General features: G+C 36.1%; 1 protein-coding gene across 1 annotated transcript; it reads left to right on the top strand.

The window, feature by feature from the left end:
* The first annotated feature begins 6,792 nt into the window (after window positions 1–6,792).
* Window positions 6,793–8,528, top strand: mrps16 (mitochondrial ribosomal protein S16). Its single transcript, XM_026932770.3, has 4 exons — window positions 6,793–6,941; window positions 7,174–7,201; window positions 7,821–8,081; window positions 8,162–8,528. The coding sequence occupies exons 2-4, from the start codon at window positions 7,189–7,191 to the stop codon at window positions 8,287–8,289; spliced, it is 402 nt and encodes a 133-aa protein (XP_026788571.1). The 5' UTR covers window positions 6,793–6,941; window positions 7,174–7,188; the 3' UTR covers window positions 8,290–8,528.
* Window positions 8,529–13,925: the final 5,397 nt, after the last annotated feature.

The following is a 13,925-nucleotide window of genomic DNA, read 5'->3' as shown; positions in this document are numbered from 1 at the left end:
TAATTTATTCAAATTACTATTATACCAGTTTATATAGATTATGAACATTGATAGCATTACCACAGCAGTAATGCTATATATGTGTTTTTTGTACATATAGAAAAAAACACAAAACATTATTAAAAGCTATAAAAAACGACATAATTTAGGCAATGTAGCCTAATTTAGAGAAGAGTAATTGTTAGAGCACACTAAAAGGGACTGAATGTGTTTATTTGAAGGATGAGGCCCCTCCATTTAACACCACTGACTAATACAACTAGACACACAAAGACATGAATAATCTAATAACAAAATATCATATTCCTGCTCATACATACAATTCCACATACACACATTAATTGAAAAATGGTTCTTTGTATAATTAAGGGTTCTTAAAAGGTTATTATTATTATTATTATTATTATTATTATTATTATTATTATTATTACTATTCAATTAAAGAACCTTTAAAGAAACCCCTTTTTTCTAAGAGTATATGTTTTAAGTGCAAACTCCAAATTATTAGTCATTATGTTCTTCCTAACACCTCAAACACTTATTTAAACTGGCTTTTAGAAAAAGGGTGATTTAAGGGTTCACGGGATAATTAAGGGTTCTTACAAAAAGGTTCTACTTGGAAACCTTTCTAATAGGGAAACACTCTGTAATATGGTTCACAGGAACCTCTAAGGGTTCCTCCAGAGGGACAAGAGAGTGTATGACGAGCCACAGTGTTCTCATAAACACTACACATGTACACACATGTAGTTAAGGGTGTTAAACTGTACGTTACCTTGTTGTTTGAGTGCTACCTTTACCTTTTCTACCTTTAATATGTATCCTTAACATGAAAATGTGGAAATAGTGTACAGTTTGGACTGTAATTACCTTTCAGAGTAAAGCTTTAAAGATACACTACATACACGAAAGGTATAAAAAGTCTATGCAGGTGTTTACATTTATAATTTGAATGGAAAGTTAGAGGGAAACTAAATATTAGCACCTCTTTTCAAAGCTTATGGCTAAAGAATAACAAAGCTTATGGTTAATATATAGGGTACCTTATGAATAACACAAGCATGGAATGACTTACACAGCATCACATTCCTTCTCTAATGTTTCCTTCCTTGAGTATTAAATCAATTTACGCTCACAGGATCAACAGTCGAAAAAAAAAAAAAAAAAGCCCAAAAGGTTCCACAAGGTCGACTCACAATTAAAGTTACAATCAAAGTTAACACTATGTGCCAGGTACCTGAGTGAACTCCAGAACTGTTCCCAAATCTCCATGGTCCATCTCATCTCTTCCCAGCCCACCAGCTCACACTGCTATAGCGGCGGCTCTCGGCCCTCCCCGTGGACCTTGTTAACTTGCCGAGGCACGCTCACATCTGCTGAGAATTATGTCAATGTGTTATTGCTTCCTTGGCAGAATTATTTTATTCGGGAGGCCAGAGAGAGAGGGTGTAAGATGTCATGTAGTAGGAGAGAGCTGCTGCTTGTTAGGCTTCACACTTTCATTAGAGACAGGGAGGTCAGAGATACACATCTTTATAAAACAGTGAAAGAGGAGATCAGTCAATGCCTGGCTTGTCTTTTGTACATAGGAAATGTAATTCAGGAATAATTTCAGTGCTTAAAATTTGTCAGAATAATTTCAGCTTTAAAATATTTCAAGCTGGATTTTGTGTAAGGAAGATTCATTTGTCTGTAAATATATCAAGACTTTTAATTACGGTTATGAGCTTAGTTCATCAAGAAAGAGAAATATTCCAATATCTCCAAGTGCACACAAAATAAATTAAAATGCATGATAGAATCAGGCCAAAGCTTAAACACAGAAATTTGAAAAATGTTTTGGCAAGCTGTTTTATTGAGAATAAAATGAAAATATTTGTAGTTATGGTTTGAAATATAAACCCTAGAATTTCTGTTGGCATAAGCCAAAGATTTTAACCTACTGCCTGTAAAAAATGTCATCAGTTATGTGCTTGAGTATCTTCAAGTTATATTAATCATCAAGAACACCATCATGGATTAGAAAAAGCATGCAGCTCGGTTATATTAAATACATCTATGAATATACAGCAATCATTCCTGTATATAACTAAAGTGGAAATACATTCTGTTTCATTAATACTTTTTATTAAATCTGAATTAAGAATTTATAAATTCAGTCAAGTCATTTTTACTTGTTTCTTGTTTCTTAACAGTGCTTTTATATGACCACTATTTATTGTCTGTTAATAATAATATAATAATACAATCATTAATGGTAATATTTTTCATATTCACATAAATTCCACCACTGAAACGTGTTCAGATACATGATACATTCTTGGAAAATTTAAAACCCTAAAGTATTCACCAGTTGTCTTTTGTGCTTTGTAGAACCCTAAAACGAGAAGTTATCCAATCAGAACAGGTTTCAAGTTTTAGGAACCCTTAATTATCCAATGAAACATTAAAGAACCCTTTAAGAACCCCTTTAAACATAACCGTAAACATAAAAAACATACATGTTCAAATCAAACAAACGTTAAACCACTGAAACACGGTACGATTTCTACACTCTTAGATAATTTAAAACTTGTAAGGGCTCTTTGGTTGTCCTTCAAAGGTTCTTTGTAGAACCCTACAGCTAAGTGTTTTCCCATCAGAAAAGCTTTTAGTAGAACCCTTTTCCCAAAACTAAGAACCTGTAATTATCCAACAAACCCTCAAAGACCTAATTTTTTTGCTCATCCAGAAATTTACACATGTATATTAAAAGAAATATGGTTCTTCAAAAGGTTCTTTGTATAGATACTGGCTCTTAGCTTTCTAAAAAGCATGCACGAGTCCCTTAAAGAACCCTTTATCCAAGAATGGATGTATTAACTGGTGTATTAAATGCCTGGAACAAACTCTAATGTAATTGCTCTTTATTTTCTTAGAACCTGTCAGGAGTTTAACTTCTTGGTGTTTGGTGCTTTAAGGGTTCAGTGGACAGTTGCGCAATCTTAGCATTCTGAAATAGTTCAATTTGAAACCCTTTCAGATAGGAAAACAGGGTTCTACATAAATACTTTAAGGGTTCTGCTGAGGAACATCCAAAGAACATTACTACATTTTGAGTACCAGCATGATAAATCTTGTATACGCGAATAAAAATGATTTATATGCTCCACAGCAGACTGATATTTTCTTCTTAATAACTAGAATCTGTCGGGCATTTAACATTCAGGTATCGTGGTACTTGGTACACTTTAAAGGTTTTTAAAGGTTCATTGGATAATTAAAAGTTCTTAGTCTCCTAAAATGGTTCTACTTGGATAAGTGATACGTACATAATGTAATGATGTAAATGTTCTAAGAGTGTAGCTAGACAGTAAAACTACACTAGACACAATTTTCCTGTTCTGACCAGTATTGCATGGAAATTACACTGGTATCAAGATCCACTGACCCGAATTAAGTCCCCGCTGAGTTCCTGATTACTCCTTTTGAAGTCCTTGCAAGAGGTTTAAATGGCAATTTTCCTCAAAAATTGAGACAATTCTTTAAAAAAAATCGTTTTATCAGTAAATGACATCAGTGAAAGTGCTGCTACACCTTTATCATTTATCAGAATGTTTACGTTGTTGTCTCCTCACCTTGCAAGACGCTTCGGTGTTATTAACGCTACTACACATGCACAACTTTAACACAAAGTGCTCATTCTTCTCTCTAAGCATTTAAAGATGAAGCGATCTAGAACACGGCTCTTCCTGATAAACAGTACCCTGACCTCACAATCTCCTCCTGCTCTCAGGAGTGTGACCCGGGGAGAGTTAAGTGTCCTCCTCACATGCAGGGCCAAGGGCTCTTTCCTCTAATGAAGTATGACTATCATCTGCTGGAGCTGTCTGGACGGCCGTAGAGCTCAAAGTGTACATCTTAAAAGCGAGTGCTCATCCAATCTGGCTGGCTCAAAAAGGCCTTTTAAGTGCATAAAGCCTTTTAAAGTGGATAAGGGTGATTGGTGATTTGTTTCTGCGCACCTCCAGGCCACGTCTACGCATATAAACACAAGCGCACTGATTCCATCTACGTCTCTTCAGGCAAAATGACTTAAACTGCATGAGGCTAGGTGTGTAAGAAATTGGTTCTTAAATGTTATTACAAATGCGAAAGTAGAGCGGAACAGTGATAGAGTGATAGAAAGAAATTAGGATGTCAACGCATCTTGGTATTTTGTTATACAGCTGACATCTATATGATGATTAAAATCCTCGAATTACCTCCATTTTTTTTTAAAATTAGTACAATGAACTTAATATAAGTATACACACAGCCACCATAAGCTTAGAAAAGAATAAAACACAGGGTGTGGTTCTGTTATAGGAAAATATTCAACGATGGGGTAGTATGATGAAGTGGAGTTACCATTACCATCTTATCGTTGATCATTATCCCGTAGCACATCATATGTGTTTTATTTCTCTTATACCACAGCGATCCACCAATGCTACAATTTTTTATTTATTAATGAAACATACGTCATATCATTTATCCATTTATACTTAGATTTACTGTTATGGAACATCCACAAAACTACAATGAATACATAATAAATCATTTAAAAAATGATTAGATTTTTATTATTATTTATTAAAGAACATGTCATAATTTTTATCCTTTTATTGTTGCATTTAATGTTTCAGCTTTTCATGTTACTGAGAAACCGCAAAAAGAGTAAACTGTGTCCTGAAGATGTAGGAAAAGTTACTGACTGTTACAAAGTGCTGACACTGGAGACTCCTTCCATAAATTAAACCTTAAATTAAATGTCTTCTTACAGAAACAAAAATCACCACATTAATACTGACAGAGCTGCTGTTATGGAATTAATCCACACCTTCTGACCAATCAGAATGAGGAATAGTGAGAAATGATGAGAATGATTTTTTTTAGTTAGAACAAAGATAAAAAAAATTCTCCCGTTGTTTGACTTGAATTTTATTTTATGTGATCAATTTGCTCATTTTTATGAAAGGTGCCAATAGTTCTGGAGGATATTGTAGCCTGTATATTTTACTAATTGATACCTAATTATATTTATTCATCTAAAAATCAGAACTTGACTTCATATCCTAATGATTAGACGCACAGAACAAACCTCAGGTCAGTGTTCGTACTCTGTGATTCTGTGGTGAAGTTTGCTGAAGCTAATTTAGACAGACACTTTTCTTTTAGGACAATCACTTTATTCTCTTCATCTATGTTTATTTGGTTAGCAGATGCTTTTAGTCGAAGTGGCCTGGTATCTAACCGAAGCACAGAGTCGAGCAGTTCAGGGTGAAGGATCCTGATCAAGGGACCAACAGTGATCACTAGTTTAAATGGAGGATCTGTTACAAGCCAATAAACCACAAACGTGTCTCACAGAGTCATCGTTTAACTCTTAAACGCATGTTTTAGGTCACTGCTGACCTTTAACCTCATGTCCCCTCACCTTTTATAGCTCATCTATTTTTTTATTTCTCATCATCAAATGGCAAAATTATAAAAAAAACAAATTGTTAGATAAAAGAATAATAAAATAATGATTCAGAATAATTTGAGAAGAGCAAACTGTACTGTACAGTCTGCATTAGTAACAAAATATATATTATTTCTTTGTTGTTATTGTCAGATTTATTTTAAATAAAAGCAACAGTTTTACCTTTTATAACAGTTTCGATTTTAGTTTTTATATTTTATCAGGATTTGGGCAGAAGGATTTTTTTTTTCAAGAATTTTGGCTTGCATTTTATTGTTATTAGTATTATTTTTTGGAAAGCTACCTCATATATTTATAATCTTATATCACATCATCTGATTGTTTCAGAGAGTTTTAAGGATTAATTTCTATAACAGCAGCTCTGACAGTTGCAAATCACAGGTTTGTATTAATGCTCTCGTTGTTTCTATAAGAAATTTTAGTAAATAATCACACCAACCCGTAGTTGATTATTTTCCTATAACAGCATGCCATGGAGTGTTTTATTTCTTCTATCAAAAAAAAAAAAAAAAAAAAGTACCAAAATTACTGACACCCTCAAGGACTATTTTAAATAAATGTCATTCTTGAAATCACATTATATTTTTTCACAGTCCGCAGGAATTCCGCTGTTGCCTTTAACCATGTCCTGGTTCCCTGAGGTACGAATAAATCATCCACAATCATCTAAAAAGTAATTAGGAAGGCATAATAATAATAATACTCATAATTTCCCCCCTCATGTGTTCTGTCAAAATGGTGCTTTTCCTCTTCTCAGCTGCATCATCCGGTCATCTGAGCATCACTAACAGACCTGTCACACATGATTCTGCCACAAGTGGAATAAATGGCCACTCTGAGATGATAATGCTCAGCCGATTCACCATGTAGGATGCATTTGGTTTGCCATGTAGCTTTTTTGTTCTTTCTCTGAAAGTGTAGTGTAATAATAGGCCGTACTGCTCTATTGTTTTCCTACAAAATCCTATTTTTGTGTGATTTATAGCTTTGCCTTCACATAATAGGTACCTCAATGTGAGCTTCTTTGAGTAAACAATAATCAGGGACATGACAAGGTATGGTTTAAAAATATAAATATAAAAAAATTAATATAAAAAATAATTTTAAAAATGTAACATAAACAATTGCTATATTTCTAATCTTTCTAAAATTATAATCATGTATTTATTTTTCCTTACAAAATTAATATTTTCAGATGACATTGAAGTGTCGCTGTAGTGGTCGTGTAAAAACAGTACATTGTCGCCATCCGGTGGACAATCCGTGGAACTGCAGGTGAAATGAAATTCAACTTCCGGTTACAAAGAAAACATGGCGGCGCCCTTGCAAATGTCATGTTGCTGATGTCGGTGGTGATTTTAGGAAGCGGATCGTAATTTCTCGTGAAAAAGATACAATTTCAAGCCTATATACAAAGTGAATCGATATTTTTGAGGTGAGAAATGAAATTTTTGAGATGAGAAAGTTAGCTAGGTGGCTAAGTGGGTATTTAGCATGCACCAGTTAGCAGGCTTGTTTATATTATTCGTGGAAGAAGATTTATAGACAGCATTTATTTTATTGTTATGACTTCTGCAAATTGTGAAATCATTTCCACAGAAATCATGAAGTCATTTCCATAAATGTCTTGAGAATGATTTTTTTTTCCACCTCTTGTTTTTTTATAGGACTAAAACAGAACGATGGTCCATCTGTGTAAGTATTTATTTTCTATCAAAATCATGAATATCATAAAACATTTAAAGTGATTAACGTTCTAAATAGTTTGTGATGAGAATTTCTAACATTTGTCTATTTGTCTCTAAGCGTTGAACACACTGCAGTAGCCAAATACAGGTTCATAGATGAATTATAAGTGTGTTCTTAACTAATGAATTAGGTGTGTTCAGAAATTAAACCTTAAATTTAAGTGATGTTTAATTCTCACCATAAATAAATGCTCAAAATAAATATCCAATCTGAAAGTTGTTTTAAATGTGTGTAACCTTTGCATCATTTTATCACGGGACTTGATTTGTAATGAATTTGCAAGTGTGAGACCATGCTGAAATTGCACAAGTTTAATGTTTCTAAACTAATTATGAGTGATTATGAGCTGTGGGAAGTTTTCCCTGATGCCCCCTGACAGAATATGATGCTATCATAATATTCATGATTTAATAAAATCAAAGCATGTAGAAGTTAAAAGTATCTTTCGTAAGTTATTGAAAAGTTTCCCCAAAATATTTGCAGAAATCTGTGCAATTATGTTTTATATTACATCTATGAAACCTGAATCGTGAAACCATGGGCTGTGTTTGTTTGTTCACAACAGCATCATTATTACTGAAAAAGTACCACGGAGGTCATGTGGTTATCCGCCTGGCGCTTGGTGGCGCCACCAACAGACCGTTTTACCGTATAGTGGCTGCCTACAACAAAAGGGCACGAGATGGCAAATACATCGAGCAGCTGGGATCATACGACCCTCTCCCCAACATCTACAACGAGAAGCTCGTCAGCTTCAACTACGACAGAATCAAGTACTGGATGGGATGTGGAGCTCATCCCACCAAACCCGTGGCCAAACTTTTGGGTCAGTGCATCTATTTAGGAACTCTATTCATTTCTGAAATGACAATGTTTAATAGTTTGTTTCCATTTCATATATTTCAGGACTGGCTGGATTTTTCCCGCTGCATCCCATGACGATAACAGAGGCAGAACGGCGGAAAGCAGCAGCTTTGAAACAGGAAGTGAAAACCGAGGAGGAAGATGAAGAAGAAAAGCAGGCAGAACAGTAGCATTTACTATTAATGCCTAAAACAACCTTCTTTCTTTTCCATCATCATTTTAAAAAGAACTCTGCTTACACTCACTTGATATAATGAGAGACTGTGGAGGCTGTGACTCGTCTTGATGGCCTAATGTTTTTTTTGTTTTTTTTTAAGTTTCAGTTAAACTGAACAGTAATGCTAATAAATCTCATCAAAATGTGAAGAGCTTTTGTGAGAAAATAAAAATGTTGTGTTTTTGTCCCACATATTATCCATATATCATTTTAAAAAAATCTTTTCAAAGCAGCTTTAGTTTCAGTGCCAGGTATCTGATGGAGTTTTGTTATATTCATACTAAATATTCTACAGAAAGCGTCTCCTCCCCACTTTACGGGTTCACTCCCCTCTTATGAAAAGTTTCATGAGATGTTGATATGAAGGAGGTTGATGGTTTGTTGTTTAATATAAATAAGACAACGGTTACCAGGAGATTTTTTTCTCTGTCTTAGTCAAGATCCATATGCAGATCACTATCAATATAGCAAACAGAGGTGTGGGTGTTATAACTTTGGTCAATAGTATGACTTCGTGTTTCTCTATGTTTGCCTAACGCAGTCATTTATGGGTTCTGAGTAAATGTCCATTTATAGAACCGAAATCTCGAGTGTCATAAACTGACTTCTCTGTTTGAAATAGTGCCTCTAGTGATAAGTGCATGGAAATGTTTTACCCCTGTAAACCACAGACTTCCATGTGATATGATACAAGTCAATATGTGATCATAACACTGAACTAAGATTTTCTATACAAATTATATATGATCCCTCAGACCAGCCATATGGTGCGCGTGGGCCGACGTTTCTTCAGTTCCCCGCTCGCAACTTTGGTTACAGTGTGTTATAGCATTTAAGAGTGTTTTGACACAAGTGTATCAAAACAGCCAAGATAATATTAAAAGACAGTAACCTTAAGTGTACTTAAGATTTAGATTTTACGATCAATTACTCGTTTTTTGAGATGCGTTATACATGCAACAAGAGAATTAAGAGGTTATATTTCAGACATTTAAGGACTAGCAACACACAAGTAAAACTTGTTACAGCACTATTTCCAAGATACACCTCTCCTGCCATCTAAATGACTTATTTCCAGTATCATTGCTGCCTGACAGCTCCAGGGTCCCCTGAGTTCGGATTTGTATGAGATTCCTCTGCATTTCTTTCTACCTCTGAAACACATGCCAGTAGGCAGATTAATGGCTTTAAACTGCCCTTTGTTGAGAATGACTGTCTGATTATCTCCAGATCCACCTTGACCCTGACCAAGCTCTTACTGAAGATGAATGAATGAATAAAATATATTTTAGTTTGGATAATTTTGAGATTTGATCCAGAACATCTTATGGTTTTTTTATTAAAAAAAAAAAAAAAAAACCTGGCTGGATTTTTATAGCAGTTTATTTATTAACTCTTTGATTGAGTTACGTTTCATGGGGGTGTGATCGCTCTACACTCGTTCACATTACAGTGGTTTACTCAAGGTGTGACTGTTACCTTTCTCAACCATTTGATGACATACAGAACATACAGTACTCATCACTTCATTATCTGGTGGACTGGAGAGATATGAAGTCTCCTTTTATTCCTTCCAAAGCCTGATGATACAAATGGGGAGAAAATAGAAACAACACTTAAATGAGATAACTGTTCATTTTTCTAAGCACCATCAATCCAATTCAATGACAATGGGAAGTTTTGTAGGAGTGATTTGGAGAAATAAATCAACACTCCATACTGCAATCCTATTGACTGTAATACTTCTGATACCAGCAACACTGCATGGTAAGTTTAACCCAATTTTAGCAAAAGAATATTTAATTTAAGACATTTCTGGTGTATTTGCTACTGTGATGTGTATTTGTACTTGTAATTTGTGCATTTGTACTTGTAATTTGTATTTGTACTGGTATGTAGGGAAAATGTATGAACATCAAAATGCAAAGCAGGCATGATAATTGTTGTAAGAAATAACAAATTCAGCTGACTAAAAATCTTCTACAGTGGTGTATACACGATCGTCAAAGCCAGCATTTCATGCTTTTTCGTTGTCTTGTATGTTTGCTTGTGAATGTTTGTCCCGACTGACAAATAACATCAGATTGAAAATTTAAATATGTCAACATTTGTTTTTGTATGATTGGTTGGTGAGCACTGTACTGTAAGGCACATTCAGATAATGGATAGCTTAATTAAATAACCGATACGTGGGGGATTTCGGACCTTGGCGTTATTTGAAAAGGGTCCTCGTTTTCAGTTCAGGTCTTTTTCATTTCATGTCATTTTTTCACAGTGAAGATGGTCAAGGTTGGGCTGTAATGAAATACAACAATAAATATTCTGAATACAAAAATGAAGTAGGGCTATTTTTATTCATGTTTTAATTTTTTTAAAAAAACTACACAAAAGGGAGTCACTTTATCATTGGCATGGTTATGCTGAAATCAGTGCTTGGCTATGCATGTCACATGACCTTGTTACATATCTCACTGAGCACTCACACCTGTTCTGTATTACCCCCAATCAGCACCCCTACTTAAGCCCTGGTCTCTGTATGTTTCATTGTCAAGCTTTTGTCATTGTCATGCATATATGTTGTTGTGTGTTCCACAGCCTTGATCATAGTCTGCCTGTTTTTACTTTATATCCAGTGTTTTCGTTTATGGTTCTTGTTTCAATAAAATGTGCACTTGCATCTGCTGCCTCTACAAAATCCACTGACAATCATTTTTAGGAGTAGTATGGTTGTTATGATTTTTAGGAGTGGCATGTTGGTATTGAAACATATTTTAATATGTATTTTAACCCATAAAAGGATGATGGTTAACCTATAAAAGTGAAGAAGCTGAGCCATAAAAGATAATCTTTAACATACTGTTTATTAATTTTAAGAATTATTTTGCATAGAAACTTCCGTTGAATTGCATCTTGTGTTTGGATTAGAAACCAGGACTCTGCAAAGTTTTGTATTTTTAATTATTGCCATTTTATACAGCAGAGACATCGGCACAGACCTCCTCTTCAATAGTTTCTACAACAGATGACTCGGGTCAGTCGACACTGTTCTCCTCAACTGAAGATGTCCATTCAACACCATCCACCTACTCAACATCCATGCCCTTAACATCTTATCCATCAGTCACTTCTGAAACTACAGAAACAACCTCAACAGACTACACATCAATTAAAATAACTGGACAGTCCTCTGAATCTTCACCAGCACCAGATCAAACAAGCCAGCAGTCATCAGCATTTCCAACCACAGATGAAACCATGGCTTCAGTTTCAACAGCTAAATACAACTCCACAACTGTGCTACCACCATTCACAGGAAGTACAACTCAAACAGTTCCTATAACAGAAATATCCACTCAAATAACTCCTGTATTCTCAACCGAAGCCACATATTCACCATCAACTACCCAATCCGCAACAGCTTTAACATCCCTTACGTCTGCAGCAACTGATACTTCAAGCACTAATGACTACACGTCAATAGACGTAACTGGACAAACCACTGACACTTCTGAAATGTCACGAAGCACTGGCCAGAAGTTCCCAGTATCTGCTTCCACCGATGTCACGGCTCCCTCCTTTTCAGCAACAACATTCGCAACAGTAGTGACAACAGAAACAGATAGCCCAATCCAAACAAGTCCAATAGTTTCTACAACAGATGACTCAGCTCAGCCCACACTGATCTCCTCCACTGAAGCTGTCCATTCAACACCATCCACCTACTCAACATCCATGCCCTTAACATCTTATCCATCAGTCACTTCTGAAACTACAGAAACAACCTCAGCAGAGTACACATCAATTAAAATAACTGGACAGACTTCTGAATCTTCACCAGCACCAGATCAAACAAGCCAGCAGTCATCAGCATTTCCAACCACAGATGAAACCATGGCTTCAGTTTCAACAGCTGAAAATAACTCCACAACTATGCTACCACCATTCACAGGAAGTGCAACTCAAACAGTTCCTACAACAGAAATATCCTCTCAAATAACTCCTGTATTCTCAACTGAACCCACATATTCACCATCAACTACCCAATCAGCAACACCTTTAACATCCCTTACGTCTGCAGCAACTCACACTTCAAGCACTAATGAATACACATCAATAGACATAACTGGACAATCCACTGAAACTGCAGAAGTATCAAGAAGCACAACCAAAGCCACATATTCACCATCAACTACCCAATCAGCAACACCTTTAACATCACTTACCTCTATGACTACTGGCTCTGCAGTGCCCACCACTTCAAGCACTAATGAATACACATCAATAGACATAACTGGACAAACCACTGACACTTCCGAAATGTCAAGAAGCACAAGCCAGAAGTTCCCAGTATCTGCTTCCACAGATGTCACACCTCCCTCCTTTTCAACAACAACATTCGCAACAGTAGTGACAACAGCAACAGATGGCCCAATCCAAACAAGTCCAATAGTTTCTACAACAGATGACTCGGCTCAGGCCACGCCGTTCTCCTCCACTGAAGATGTCCATTCAACACCATCCACCTACTCATCATCCATGCCCTTAACATCTTATCCATCAGTCACTTCTGAAACTACAGAAAAAACCTCAACAGAGTACACATCAATTAAAATAACTGGACAGACTTCTGAATCTTCACCAGCACCAGATCAAACAAGCCAGCAGTCATCAGCATTTCCAACCACAGATGAAACCATGGCTTCAGTTTCAACAGCTAAATACAACTCCACAACTGTGCTACCACCATTCACAGGAAGTACAACTCAAACAGTTCCTATAACAGAAATATCCACTCAAATAACTCCTGTATTCTCAACCGAAGCCACATATTCACCATCAACTACCCAATCCGCAACAGCTTTAACATCCCTTACGTCTGCAGCAACTGATACTTCAAGCACTAATGACTACACGTCAATAGACGTAACTGGACAAACCACTGACACTTCTGAAATGTCACGAAGCACTGGCCAGAAGTTCCCAGTATCTGCTTCCACCGATGTCACGGCTCCCTCCTTTTCAGCAACAACATTCGCAACAGTAGTGACAACAGAAACAGATAGCCCAATCCAAACAAGTCCAATAGTTTCTACAACAGATGACTCAGCTCAGCCCACACTGATCTCCTCCACTGAAGCTGTCCATTCAACACCATCCACCTACTCAACATCCATGCCCTTAACATCTTATCCATCAGTCACTTCTGAAACTACAGAAACAACCTCAGCAGAGTACACATCAATTAAAATAACTGGACAGACTTCTGAATCTTCACCAGCACCAGATCAAACAAGCCAGCAGTCATCAGCATTTCCAACCACAGATGAAACCATGGCTTCAGTTTCAACAGCTGAAAATAACTCCACAACTATGCTACCACCATTCACAGGAAGTGCAACTCAAACAGTTCCTACAACAGAAATATCCTCTCAAATAACTCCTGTATTCTCAACTGAACCCACATATTCACCATCAACTACCCAATCAGCAACACCTTTAACATCCCTTACGTCTGCAGCAACTCACACTTCAAGCACTAATGAATACACATCAATAGACATAACTGGACAATCCACTGAAACTGCAGAA

Source organism: Pangasianodon hypophthalmus, chromosome 20 (genome assembly GCF_027358585.1).
Source record: "Pangasianodon hypophthalmus isolate fPanHyp1 chromosome 20, fPanHyp1.pri, whole genome shotgun sequence".
NCBI lineage: Eukaryota > Metazoa > Chordata > Actinopteri > Siluriformes > Pangasiidae > Pangasianodon > Pangasianodon hypophthalmus.
This window is presented reverse-complemented; position numbering and strand designations above follow the sequence as displayed.

Bases quoted from the DNA above. Each gene is read 5' to 3' on its own strand.
- mrps16 (XM_026932770.3), top strand. The intron at 8,082-8,161 runs GTCAGTGCATCT...CATATATTTCAG, and splicing joins ACCCGTGGCCAAACTTTTGG to GACTGGCTGGATTTTTCCCG.